We start from the raw sequence: 13,427 nt of genomic DNA, 5'->3' as shown, positions 1-13,427 counted from the left end.
CAGACCTCAACCCCCAGGGAAGGACCTACTAGCCTAAATGGATGCCCCGAATGGACCAGCACCATGTTCCACCAACTATGCCTCGTAGCAAGCACGTTTCCCATAAAGTAGAGCCTCGAAGGTCTGAAACGCACCCTGTGTAGGCATGTGAAGAGGACGAGCCACGCGGTGGAGCCACACATCCGGTCGCAGAGGGACAATAAGGACATCCACACCTGCGCGGCCGATTTACAACCCCTTTTGTTCGAGGTGTCGTCCGCAAGTCCGGCGGCGGGCAGCTCTTCGGGCTTCGTCCAACCCTCGGCGCCCCTCTCCCTGGCCGTTCCCTGCGTCCAGGTCTGTTCCTCCTTCCGTCTATCCGTCTCACCCCCTGTCGTAGCGCGTTTGGTGCCAGCCAGCGTATCCATGCGTCCGCACCAACGCCTCGAAGGACACGAGCGAACGTAGAGGCGAGTCGAGCCACCGCAGGTCTCATCTACCTCTTCAGGCCTCCAGCAGCCCTTATCCGTACACCACGCGACTCGAGGACGGTCCTGCCACGCGACGGAGTACGCGGATTACCACACGGGAGAACGAGCAACCCGAGCCAGCCCTGCCGTACATCCTCGCCTACCCCATGCTGGCTAATATGGCGGGAAGGAGAGCGCTCAGGAGCGCTGCGAGGCCGCGCCTGCGCGCGCACGCTTACTACCGTCTGGAGAAGGGAGTATGAGTGGGTATCGACCAGCCGTGACGTCACCAACGCTTCCCCCACTCCGTACGCGCTACTCTCCTTGTCGCTCTCGCGGATCCTCGCCGTACTCCGTCGCGTACCACCCCACCACTACTCGTGAGTTATCGTCCCTGAGTACGTGTCGCTCCCCTCTCCGCCTCTGGTATCCCTCTAATGCTGGTTTTCCGCTGTTTGCCCTCCTCCTCTCTCTCTCGCGCCGTCTTCCTCCAGCTCCAGGGCTGTCCTGATGGGCAAACTTTTACTCGAATAGGAGCACAGGATTTTTTAATTTATTCACGACCTGGCTACGATTGAACTGATGTTAATGGAAGGACCAGTGTATGTAGGTGTGCGAGGTGACGTTAGGGGGCGCTCTAGGGGCGCATGTAGACTAATCAGTGCCTGGGGGTAATTAAATCGATGATAATTAACTTCTAGGAATATTTGCTGCGGCATAGGTGTTTATATTGGTATTTATTGTTTGTCAATCGAGGTAAACGATATCAGCGATCCAGCAACCGGGAAGATTATGGATATTTTATAAATGATACAAGAATTTTTCTGGAAAATTTGATTTAAAGATCGAGGAATCGAAGGAAGGATGAACACGGGCGGACAAGAGATTCTGAAAAGAGGCGAGCAATGGAAACAGTGGAGGAGGGATGTTTGGCGGGTGAACTCGAACCGGAGGAAAATGATTACCGACTCGCGAGGCTTTGAAAAGACCTGGAAATGAAGAGTGGCGGGGAGAGAAACGGTCAAAAGAAACGCACAATGACGAACGGATACGGGGAACAAAGAAGGGGACAGATAGGGACGTATGGTACGGTTGACAATATCGCTTTGTGCCGAGATGACGATACCACCGCGAATCGAAAGCATGGACAAATGAGCCACCTTGTAGAATTCGTATTTGGTGTTTCGATATTAACGAGCTTGGAATTTTTACACGGTGCATTTTGTGGGAGTTTGGAAGGTATCGATTTGGCGCATACGATGAAGAGCTGATTTTTACAGGGTGTCCCAAAAATGGTGGAGATCATTGAAAGAGATGGTTCGGGAGGTGATTTGAAACAACATTTTCGCTAAGGAAAAAGTTGTTTCAAATCACCTCCCGAACCACCTCTTTCAAGGTGTTACAACGTTTTTGGGACACCCTCTATATACAGAGTGGAGGTGATTTGAAACAACTTTTTCCTTAGCGAAAATGTTGTACGAATCTTCGTTGAGGAGATATTAACGGAAAATGCTGACCAATCATAGCGCGAGGATGCCAGTGGAGCGCCCGCTGTAGGCGTGGGCTACGCGCTGGGCGACCGCCCTCCACTGGTATACGCGCACTCTGATTGGTCCGGGGTTTTCTGTTAATATCTCCTCAACGAAGCCTTGGGCAACATTTTCGCTAAGGAAAAGGTTGTTTCAAATCACCTCCCGAACCACTTCTTTCAAGGTGTTACAACATTCCTGGGACACCCTGTATTTCTCTATGCAATAGAAATTTTTCTTTTTGGGCTTTGTACAGGGTAAACAAATACAAAATAGACAAAATTGAATGAAATTTAACGAAATTGTATAAAATTAGATAAAACAGAAGAAACTGAATAAAACTGAACGATACTGAAGAAAATTAAACCAAATTAAAGAAAATTTACGAAAATCGACGAAAACTGGATGAAATTAAAAGAAATCCTGAACAAACAGTAACCACTAAAAGTCAATCTGACCGGCCAGGAGTCTACAACGAGTATTTTCAGCACGTTCGACATCTACGACTCTGTTCCACATGGTTTTCTGCTTTTGGGTCGATTATCTACGTCATCTCCAACCATCAATACTCCTTTATCCGATTCCTGGCACTTTCCTCTCGCTCAGTTTCCACCGACTCTTCATTTCTCACGATTTACGGGTGTCCAAACCTTCCTCCAGCCGGAGCTCATATTTGTCTCCCTTTCGCGGCAGCACGAATCCTCGTCATCGATCCCTCCATTATTTTTACTTCGACCTATTTTACTAGCTCGAGGATATTCATTTATCCCTGTTTTATTTCGCGAGCCCGTTTCGCCACTAATTGCATCCAATCTCGTCCTCTCTTGACATCCTTCCCGTCCCTCGCTAACAATTCCTTTCATTTTCCATGGTTTTCATCAAACCTGTCGTTTAATTTCGACAAGTAACTCCGACGGATAAAAATAAATCAAATAAAGAGAATTTTCGTTCCGTCAACAAGTAGACAGGCGGTGGTTTGTCAACAATTGTTTTTTTTAAATTTGGTTTGTAACGATCAGAATCGAATCTTCTCGAAAAACTGAACCGAAAGTATAGAAAGATATTTTTTCGTAGGATGTACCGTTTTCGCGAAAATCGACGCTGAACGCGTTGAGCGCACCGCCCGTGCCCCAAACGACTTCAGGCTCGATTTTCTCGAAAACGGAACGTCGCGGGGGAAAATAGTATCGGACATTATTCGTTCGTTTTTTCATGGAGAATCTCATGGTATACTCGGAAATACCTATTACGCAGAGAATCTCCTTCGAATTTCCTTGGAAGATCGTTTTAAGTTTAAAGCACAACGAGAGCTGTTGAATGAATTACTCTCTGGGCTTCGAGAATCTATTTCCCGATTGATCGAAAGTCGAAAAGCGGTAGAAGCAGGTCAGAGGGTTAGCCTAACGTTGAATACGTGTCCCGTTGGGCTTGGGATTCAAGGCGGCCGATTTACCACGGTTCTGTTTCAATTTGGCACCGCTCCATTGGCCTATCGTATACTTTTCCACGGAATCTACCCACCGGCGAACAAAAAGGAGGTTGGATATGAGAAACGACTCGCCTCTGACGTGAATTTCCATTTGGGGGAAACGGGGATCCTCGTTCTGTGCTTTCGGTGGCTAAAAATAATAGTTGCACGTTTCTCTCTCTTTTTTTTTTAATTTTCAAAGATATAGCAAAATTAGAATTAATGAAAAAAATATTTAAAGAATTTCACGGGGTGTCGTAAACCTTACGGATTTCTTAAAATATTGTTTTCCCAAATTTCAACCCTTCCGAATCGTGGGGAAAAAATGAGGAAATTCGGAAATCGATACTACGCTCGAATTAAAAAAAAAAAAAAAATAAATACATACAAAATTGAACGGATTCTATTTGTAAATTTCGAAAATCCTAATCTAAATTTAGGCCGAACGAACGACGTAGCCCCGATCGGTAATGGTCGTGTCGAAGAGGGGGAGGGGAAGGGAGCTTTAAAAAAAAAATACGCATGGAACTCGACAGAAAAATCTTATAAAGCGCTAGAAAGGCGACACGGTAACAGAAACGATCGGAATGGTGAGAAAAAACCGAGACGTCAGGTGGCAGGTGAGTTGGGAAGGGAGGGGGGAAGAAGATGCCAGGGCGGTGGGAACGTAAAGGTACGCTACTGCGCGTAGTAGCCCCCGGAAGTATCAGTAGTAAAACGTAGTAGTAAGTAGTAACGACGTGTACGCAGGCGTACGCACGCACGGCGCGTCGTTCGGGGTCGAAAAAATCGCGATGGTGGGGGGTTCGAGGACGAAAGGGAGAAAGAGGGGAGGATCGTTCGCGGTTCGCCAGAAGAAGAACGGCGATCGACGATTGGAGGGGGTGCGAGCTCCGTGGAGGAGGCCATTTGGAAGGTGGAAGGGGGAGGCGTGGAAGAGCAGGATGCAAATGGAAGCGTGAAAGGGAGGCACGGCAGTGTTTAATAAGAAATTGACCCCTGCGTACGTGTAGTACCTGGATGCAGTGATTATTTTCGTTCTCCTTTAAAGGGCATCTATCTACTCTGTCATGAATATACGCGAATCCTTCAATAACGCGGTATCTGCGCTGGGTGGTTTCCAGTAGGAATTAATTCTGTGCCTTTGTATTCGATCTTTAAAAATTCGTAGCTCTGTTGATAACAAACATTTTTGATCGAAACATTTTTTCCGCGATAGATCTCATCTAAACCTACAAAAAACGTCTAGAACGTTTTGCTCTAAAGTGAGAACCCGATTTTTTAAAAATGGAGAAACGAATTTATTAAGACTTCGCAAGGGGAAATTTGAAAAAATCGTAACTTTTGATTGGATAAACGGATTTCAATGATCGAAACGGAAAGCTTTCAGTGAAGGATTCGTAAAAAATATGAAACTATCGGAAATGTTTATTTAAGAACCTTAGATACAATAAAAATTAGAGATTAATACGATATACAATTACAATATGGAGTCAGTGACTCGCGTAGAACCCAGGCAAATTAGATTTCGAAACATCCGCAAGCAATTTACCTCAAAACTCTAGAATCGCCTCTCCGAAATCCTCCTCCCCGCCCCTCGGATCTCTCTATTTCCCAACGAACCGCTCGAAAAGTACAAAACGAATCGCACGTCAATTTTACAGTTTTCGTCGAACCCCTCGAAATAGCAAAAAAATTTCAAAAAAAATCGCAAGAAGAGGTCATCCGTTGATCGATAGCGATGCTTCCCCCGGCCTCTCCCGCCCCCCACCCCCGCCCCCCCTCTTCCCGTCGAACTCAGCGCCAACCGAGGACGATAAAAATACTCCGTGGCGGAGACATCGGAGTAGCCGGAGACGCGAAATCAAACATCGTGAAACAGAAGAAACGGACAGGAATCGCGCGAAAAATACGGTCCGAGGAGAATTCCAGGAAAGTAAGGCGAGCGGCGTGGGATGGACGGTGGGTGGATCCCGCGATAGGATCCTCGGCGCGCATGCGCGCAGCGGTCCTCGAGTGGCTCCGACTGAACTGAATTCACCCCGATGGCGCTCGTGTGCACGTGAAATCATCCTTCTCTTTTCCTCCGAGGATCTAACCTCTCTGTCTTCGGGTGTTTGACCACATTTCCACACTGGGTCTGTGCGCGCGCGCGCGCGCGAACCCCCTCGGAGGTCGATGCACGCCAGTGTGGACTCTCTATGTGTCTACCGGAGTATGTACATGCAGAAGTACGGCGAGAGATATGTGCCCACGGTATGTACGAGCAATACGTGACATATATTGCACCCGGTGTACCGGCTTTTTACCAAGTCGGGAGGGGGAGGGGGGTGGAGGGGGTGGCGGCTCGAGTAAAACGCTAGAACTAAGGCTTTATTCACGAATTTATTGTGAATAAACGGCGCAATGAAACTATTCGAAATGTTGCGTGCATCCGTTGACGTGATTGAAGTCATAGAATTTATTTTTAATAATATTGCCCCGCGCCGTAAATTAGTCCATCGCTGGCTGCAGAAAAATCCTGTACCGGGCGAGTAATTCCTGATTAAAATTTCAAAAAATCATAACTCTTGATGGGGTGAACGGATTTCAATGATCGAAACGGGAAACTGCGTGTCGTTGGATAAAGAATTTTTAAAAAATATGAAACTACCGAAAGGGCCCACTTTTGAGTTCACTTTGACGGAAGGTTGATAAGAAGCTGCCTAATTTTTAAAAATTCGTAGCTCTCTTAATAATGAACATTTTGGATCGAAACTTTTTTTTCCTTGTAGATCTTATGGAACCCTACGAAAAACGTATAAAAAGTTTTTCTGTAAATTGAAAACCTAATTTTTAAAAAATGAAAGAGCGACCATTCAGAAATTCCCAACGGGAATCGATTTTGGTAAAAATCTAAAATTGTCTATAACTATTATTTTTCACTTCCTCGGTGAAAATGAAGCATATTTCGTCAAATAACATGTACAAGCAACTTTTATTACTAATAAGAGTTGTGAGAACAAAAATCCCTAAAGAATAAATTCCTAGAGAAAATTCCTAAAGAAAATGGATTTGTATTATAGTCACTTCTGTAAGCGCGGACGAATATATTAGCGACCCCATATTCGCGCAACAGATGGCGACACAGTCCACGTATCCGTGGCGTAAGTATAAAGTCCCTAGATTATATCTAAATAGTTTCTAAGTTCAAATCTAGGTTAAGTATGTAGTTATAGTTTGAAGAAAAAAAGGTAGAGCAATATAACGGATTTTGGATTGGTGAGACCCACGATTTTTGTACGAGCTAGTTAAAATAAATTGTTATTGTTGACTGTTAAAAACGTGTCGATCGGTTTCCCTTGCAATTGGTTATTTTAACTAGCTCGTACAAAACTCGTGGGTCTCACCAATCCAAAATCCGTTATATCACTCCTTTTTTCTTTCTTCAAACTATAACTACATACTTAACCTAGATCGGAACTTAGAAACTAGATATAATCTAGGGACTTTATATTTACGCCACATATCGCATCTCAACAAAACATTAGAAGCTAATGTTGGTATATACGAGCACCAACGATCATTGCTTTTAGTAATTTTAGAATTTTAGGAAATTTACAGAGAATATTCTTTTAAGATATCATAGTTAAAGTAAAATGCAAGAAAGATGTCGATTTTTAGAAAATTCTTGACTAGACCTAACCTCTCAAAGAAAGTGGAACAACATCGAAATTCGAGTTGTCCACAACTACGTCCTTAAAGATCTAGACGAGGTTATGGGCATATACGTGTGTGTCTAGCCCTCGAAGAGACTGGAGAATGTGACTCCGATAAAAGGAACGCTCTGAGCGGGCTTTGAACAGGCCTGAAGAGAACTTTCGACTCCGGGACCGAGTCGGTCTCTTGGAAGATATCGCTCCGGAATCGGATACGTTTCTGCAGGCTTTATCGGGAAGAGAAAGAGCCGCTTATTGGGTAATCCTGCTCGTCCGTGCACGAGCAACGCGTATAATCCTATCGGAGAAAAATACAGGAATTTATCCGCCTCCGTTTGCCTCGCTCGAGGGAAACCTGACATTTCCATGTCGGGAAACAATGATCTTTTCAAATCCGTATCACTCTTAATAATGAACGTTTTGGATCGGTACTTTTTTCCGCGACAGATCTCACCTAAACCTACAAAAAACGTCTGGAACGTTTTGCTCTAAAGTGAGAACCTGATTTTTAAAAAATGGAGGAATGAATTTATTAAGAGTTAGCAAGGGTAGGCTCCGTACAAATTTGAAGAAATCATAACTTTTGATTGGGTAAACGGATTTCAATGATCAAAACGGAAAGCTGTGTGTCTTTCAGTGAAGAATTTGTAAAAAATATGGTATTACCGAAAAAGTCTATGTTTCGTTTCTTTTTTTGCGGGAAAATGTATATAATATAATGGCCCCTAGAATTTAAAAATTCATATCTCTGATAATAATGAACATTTTTTATTGAAACATTTTTTCCGTGACAGATCTCATCTAAACCTACAAAAAACGTCCAGAACGTTTTGCTCTAAAGTGAGAACCTGATTTTTTAAAAATGGAGGAATGAATTTACTAAGAATTCGCAAGGGTAGGCTCAATTAAGATTTGAAAAATCATAACTTTTGAGTGGAATAGCGAATTTCAATGATCAAAACGGAAAGCTGTGTGTCTTTCAGTGAAGAATTTGTAAAAAATATGGTATTACAGTAAAAGTCTATTTTTCGTTTCTTTTATTGCGGGAAAATGTATGTAATATAATGGCGCCTGGAATTTAAAAATTCATATCTCTGATAATAATGAACATTTTTTATTGAAACATTTTTTCCGCGACAGATCTCACCTAAACCTACAAAAAACGTCTAGAACGTTATGCTCTAAAGTGAGAACCCAATTTTTTAAAAATGGAGGAATGAATTTATTAAGAGTTAGCAAGGGTAGGCTCGGTACAAATTTGAAGAAATCATAACTTTTGATTGGGTAAACGGATTTCAATGATCAAAACGGAAAGCTGTGTGTCTTTCAGTGAAGAATTTGTAAAAAATATGGTATTACCGAAAAAGTCTATTTTCCGTTTTTTTTTTGGCGGGAAAATGTATATAATATAATGGCGCCTGGAATTTAAAAATTCATATCTCTGATAATAATGAACATTTTTTATTGAAACATTTTTTCCGCGACAGATCTCACCTAAACCTACAAAAAACGTCTAGAACGTTATGCTCTAAAGTGAGAACCTGATTTTTTAAAAATGGAGGAATGAATTTATTAAGAATTCGCAAGGGTAGGCTCAATTAAGATTTGAAAAATCATAACTTTTGAGTGGATAAGCGAATTTCAATGATCAAAACGGAAAGCTGTGTGTCTTTCAGTGAAGAATTTGTAAAAAATATGGTATTATCCAAAAAATCTATTTTCCGATTCCTTTAGCGGAAAATTGGTAAAAAACTGTCTAATGTTCAGAAATTCATATCTCTCTTAATAATGTACATTTTGGATTGATACGTTTAAGAAAAAATGACGCAAAGACGATATAAAGCGTGACTTTTTTTGTTAAAGTTTTCACGTGCAACGGAATTTCTCCCCACCCTTCGTACGACCGTCTATATCGTACGATAATTATTGCGTTGGCTCCGTCGCTTGTTTAGAGTTGCTCGAATATTAGGGCAAAAATTGATTAACGTCGCGGGAGCGCCACGGAGAGATTTCCGCTCGTTTTAGCGCTGTTATTTCCTGAAGGGCTTTGCAAACTGCAAGTGGTCTCGTGCATTTGTTTCTGAAAATTACTGCTCGCAAATTGTCGCTCGGAAATCCCCCCCACCTTACATCCCCCCACGTGGTCACGAACTTTTTATTCACACCCCCAAACCATTGCGAACAACACTTTTGCGTATTAATTGTCGTTCGCAGGTGTCAACGAAATACAAATTGTTTTTGAATTTAATAGTTTTCAATTTTAATCTTCAATGTTTAATTTAATTTGAAATTAATTTTAAAGAGAACGGTTGAGTTGTACTTACTTCCCAACTTTCCAAATTGCCATAATAAATTGCGTCAGGTGTAGCGTTTATTAAATAATAAATTGCTGGAACAACACTGTTAGTAATATGCTTCTTTCCCTCGAAAGTGATATTGTTTTCAGGAAAAATGGTGTCAGGGGAGAATAGAAGGCGAAATGTCCAATGTAAACGAAGACAATTGCAGTGATTGGCATACACAAATCACGGCACCGTTGTAACTGAATTTATTCTGGTTGATTTCGAGAAGATAATGCAATTATGAGAGACGTCGACGGACGTTCGAATTATCTCCGTTGTATCGCGTCGAATCGAACACCGAATACATGGGCTGCGGTTGGAACGATAATGTCCAATAATTTGAAGTGGCCTACGACAGACTATCCAATAACTAGATCACAAAAAGAATCTTTGTGTCCTTTCGATTCATCGAAAATTATTACTCCAAATATATTTCTGTTCAAATGCGTTCTAAGTATATTTTTAGTGATTTATCTGGGCGGTATAGAGGCCTCGAAATGTTTTTAATAATTTAATCGAAGACGACAGTAAGTACAAAATATTTTTAATTGTTTATTTGTCCTTCGTAGAGACCACGAAATATTTTCTCAAATTTATCGGGACCTCTGGGTACACTTTGAATATTTTTAGTAATTTATTTAAAGGCTTGGGCGAGCACAAAATATTTTTAATTGGTTATTTGTGCTTCGTAGAGACCACGAAATATTTTCTCTAATTCGTTAGGGCACCTGATCGTCGATTTTTTATTCCATGAAAAAATCGGGGAAAAATCGCGACAGGAACGTGACGCGTTAAAACGATTCGAAAGCGCCCTCGAAAAATTAATCATCCCATTCCGGATCGCGTTTCATAGCCAGACAGGGCCGATTTATAGGCGAGAGTTTATATATAATAGAAACGAGGGACACTCGAGACTCATTCTTCTCACATGGATTGTTTCGGCGATCGCTGTCACCGATATATTTCCGCTCGCGGTACCAAGTGCCTCCCACCAGCTCCACCCTTCCTCCCTTTCCGCTCGATTTTATGGAAAACAATTTTATTCGAAAACAATAATCCAGACGCAGGGTGGTCGATCGATTTGCAATACAAAAAAGCGCGACACCACCTTGCTGTACGCGCGAGTATCATTTGCTGCGCTATCATTCGGTGGATTTGTCATCGCACATTTCTTCCTCTTCTTCTATTTTTGTGTGTCTTTTTTTTCCGGAATAGTAAATAAATCGTTTATCTGTCTACCTTTGCCACCATCCTCTCCTCTAACCGTCTCTCCTTCTCCTCTTCTCTGTCTTCCAATTCCCCTCTCCTCCTTTTCCCCTCACTCCTGTTCCCCTTTCATCTTTCCTTTTTTACCCTCTCTCTTTTTCGGTAACGCGCTTTCGGTAACCGTAGTTTACGCGTTATTGTTACTGTAGTCCACCAATTTTCTTGAATAAACTTGTCTACCAATAATCTGAGTGGTTCGATCCCGATTCTCCACATCTGTATTCATCGATACAAAAGTACCCGAAGCTTCTTCCATCGAGGAAGCCACCAAAAATTGCCCATTGACCCTATGCACAACGTTGGATCCACCCAGGCTCCACCTGGCTCTACCTGGCTCTCCCCGGCTCTCTCCTTTTTCCAGCCACTTTATTCCACTCCTCTCGGTTGGTTCGTATGCCCCGAAGCTTCTTCCATCGAAGAAGCCACCAAAAATTGCCCATCGACCCTACGAACAACGTTGGATCCACCTAGGCTCCACCTGGCTCTCCCCGGCTCTCTCCTTTCTCCAGCCACTTTATTCCACTCCTCTCGGTTCGTTCGTGTGCCCTGAAGCTTCTTCCATCGAAGAAGCCACCAAAAATTGGCCATCGACCCTACGCACAACGTTGGATCCACCCAGGCTCCACCTGGCTCCACCTGGCTCCACCTGGCTCTCCCCGGCTCTGTCCTTTCTCCAGCCACTTTATTCTACTCCTCTCGGTTGGTTCGTGTGCCCCGAAGCTTCTTCCATCGAAGAAGCCACCAAAAATTGGCCATCGACCCTACGCACAACGTTGGATCCCCCAAGGCTCCACCTGGCTCTCCCCGGCTCTCCCCTTTTTCCAGGCACTTTATTCCACTCATTTCGGTTGGTTCGTGTGCCCCGAAGCTTCTTCTATCGAAGAAGCCACCAAAAATTGCCCATCGACTCTACGAACAACGTTGGATCCACCCAGGCTCCACCTGGCTCCACCTGGCTCCACCTGGCTCCACCTGGCTCCACCTGGCTCCACCTGGCTCCACCTGGCTCCACCTGGCTCTCCCCGGCTCTCTCCTTTCTCCAGGCACTTTATTCCACTCCTTTCGGTTGGTTCGTGTGCCCCGAAGCTTCTTCTATCGAAGAAGCCACCAAAAATTGCCCATCGACCCTACGAACAACGTTGGATCCACCCAGGCTCCACCTGGCTCCACCTGGCTCTCCCCGGCTCTCTCCTTTCTCCAGCCACTTTATTCCACTCCTCTGGGTTGGTTCGTGTGCCCCGAAGCTTCTTCTATCGAGGAAGCCACCAAAAATTGCCCATCGACCCTACGCACAACGTTGGATCCCCCAAGGCTTCACCCGGCTCTCCCCGGCTCTCCCCTTTTTCCAGCCACTTTATTCCACTCCTCTCGGTCGGTTCGTGTGCCCCGAGACGGGACAATTAGTCCTCAATTATGAAACCTCCCCTGGCAGGGTAACGGGTGACCTGGAAAGGAAGGGTGGCGATGGTCCGCTTAAGGACGCGCACCATAGCCTGCCTCCTCTTGAACATGCTTCCTCATGTCTGTGTGTACCCGATCGGATATGCTCGGTGTGCGTGTATATACTTTTCGTGTCGATGCTAAACCCGTGAAGGGTCGTCGTCATTCTCCTATTCATTTTTTGTACGAGTGTCTCAAAGGTATCCGTATCACTGGCAAACATTGCGTACGCACCGAATCTGTTCTACCTTTTTCTATTAAATCGACAACAATTTTTCGATCAAATTTGCCAGATTTACGCATGCATTTCCAGGCAACAATATTTTATGAAATTCCGTACTGGTCCCCCGAACAAATTTCTGAATAGTTCTGAATTTTTCACTAATTGATAGACAACAAAGTGACCGACGGAAAGAATCTTTTCTCAGATGGGTGGGGAGAACATGGACTGGTGGAGGAATGAAAAGGGCTAGCGAGGGATAATTAGATATTGATTTCGCATTAGAGGCGCGTTAAGATAGCCGGCTCTTCATTAACGTGTTACAGGGGAGGGTCTTCGTTCATTGGCCGATCTATTAAAATCAAAGGATGGTCGAGACCTTCTGCATTTTATACTGGCTCGTCCGACCCTCCATTTTTCTCCATTCTCTCGATTTTCCCTTTGAAACGCTCCCTCTATTGTCTCAGTCCGACTGCCTTACCGTGTCTTGTCCCTCGCGATGAACTCTACAACCTCATGGATATCTAGAATACCCTCTTCCGCCATTGTGTCTTCAAAAATTCGACCTACAATCTCGCCGCGCTAACGAAAGTAGATTGAACGCGTACTGAGCGGGGGGAATTAATCACGAAGAGAGTCGGGAAAATTTTATAAATAATAATATTCTCCAATTTTCTCTAAATTATTCAGTATACGTGAATCAATTTTCAGATTTACACTGTCTCCAAGTGGTCTGAAATCGCGAAAACCTGGTCAAAATTCGAAAAATGAAAATTGACGTATTAAAATGAACACGATGCCATCTTGTTTAGTGACAAGGAGTGCATTTCAGGTAAAAATTTCAGAAGGCCATCTTTTATACCTGATAAAATATAATAATTTCTAATATACATGTCGGCCATATTGAATCCGCCATTTTGAATTTCGAAATTTTAATGTCATATTCGTAATCAGCGACCACAAAAATCATAATATACCACTTTTTACGCAAATCTAATAAATTTCTAATATACAT

The 13,427-nt window shown here is 43.5% G+C and overlaps 1 protein-coding gene across 5 annotated transcripts in view; it reads right to left on the bottom strand.

Annotated features, from left to right (window-relative positions):
* The window catches only part of LOC128881820 (rho GTPase-activating protein 100F), a 48,224-nt gene that overhangs the window by 22,267 nt on the left and 12,530 nt on the right, over positions 1 to 13,427 (bottom strand). For 4 of the 5 annotated variants that reach the window (XM_054133172.1, XM_054133176.1, XM_054133174.1 and 1 more), the window contains exon 1: positions 135 to 609. The exons of the other annotated variant lie outside the window; for it this stretch is intronic. In XM_054133172.1, the coding sequence (XP_053989147.1) occupies positions 135 to 407 (273 nt within the window). In that variant the 5' untranslated portion in view covers positions 408 to 609. Of the gene's footprint in view, positions 1 to 134; positions 610 to 13,427 lie in introns of those variants that run through there. 5 annotated transcript variants of the gene reach the window in all.

Source organism: Hylaeus volcanicus, chromosome 9, assembly GCF_026283585.1.
Source record: "Hylaeus volcanicus isolate JK05 chromosome 9, UHH_iyHylVolc1.0_haploid, whole genome shotgun sequence".
Taxonomy (NCBI): domain Eukaryota; kingdom Metazoa; phylum Arthropoda; class Insecta; order Hymenoptera; family Colletidae; genus Hylaeus; species Hylaeus volcanicus.
The sequence above is the reverse complement of the archived record's forward strand: the minus strand, read 5'-3'. Positions and strand labels throughout refer to the sequence as shown.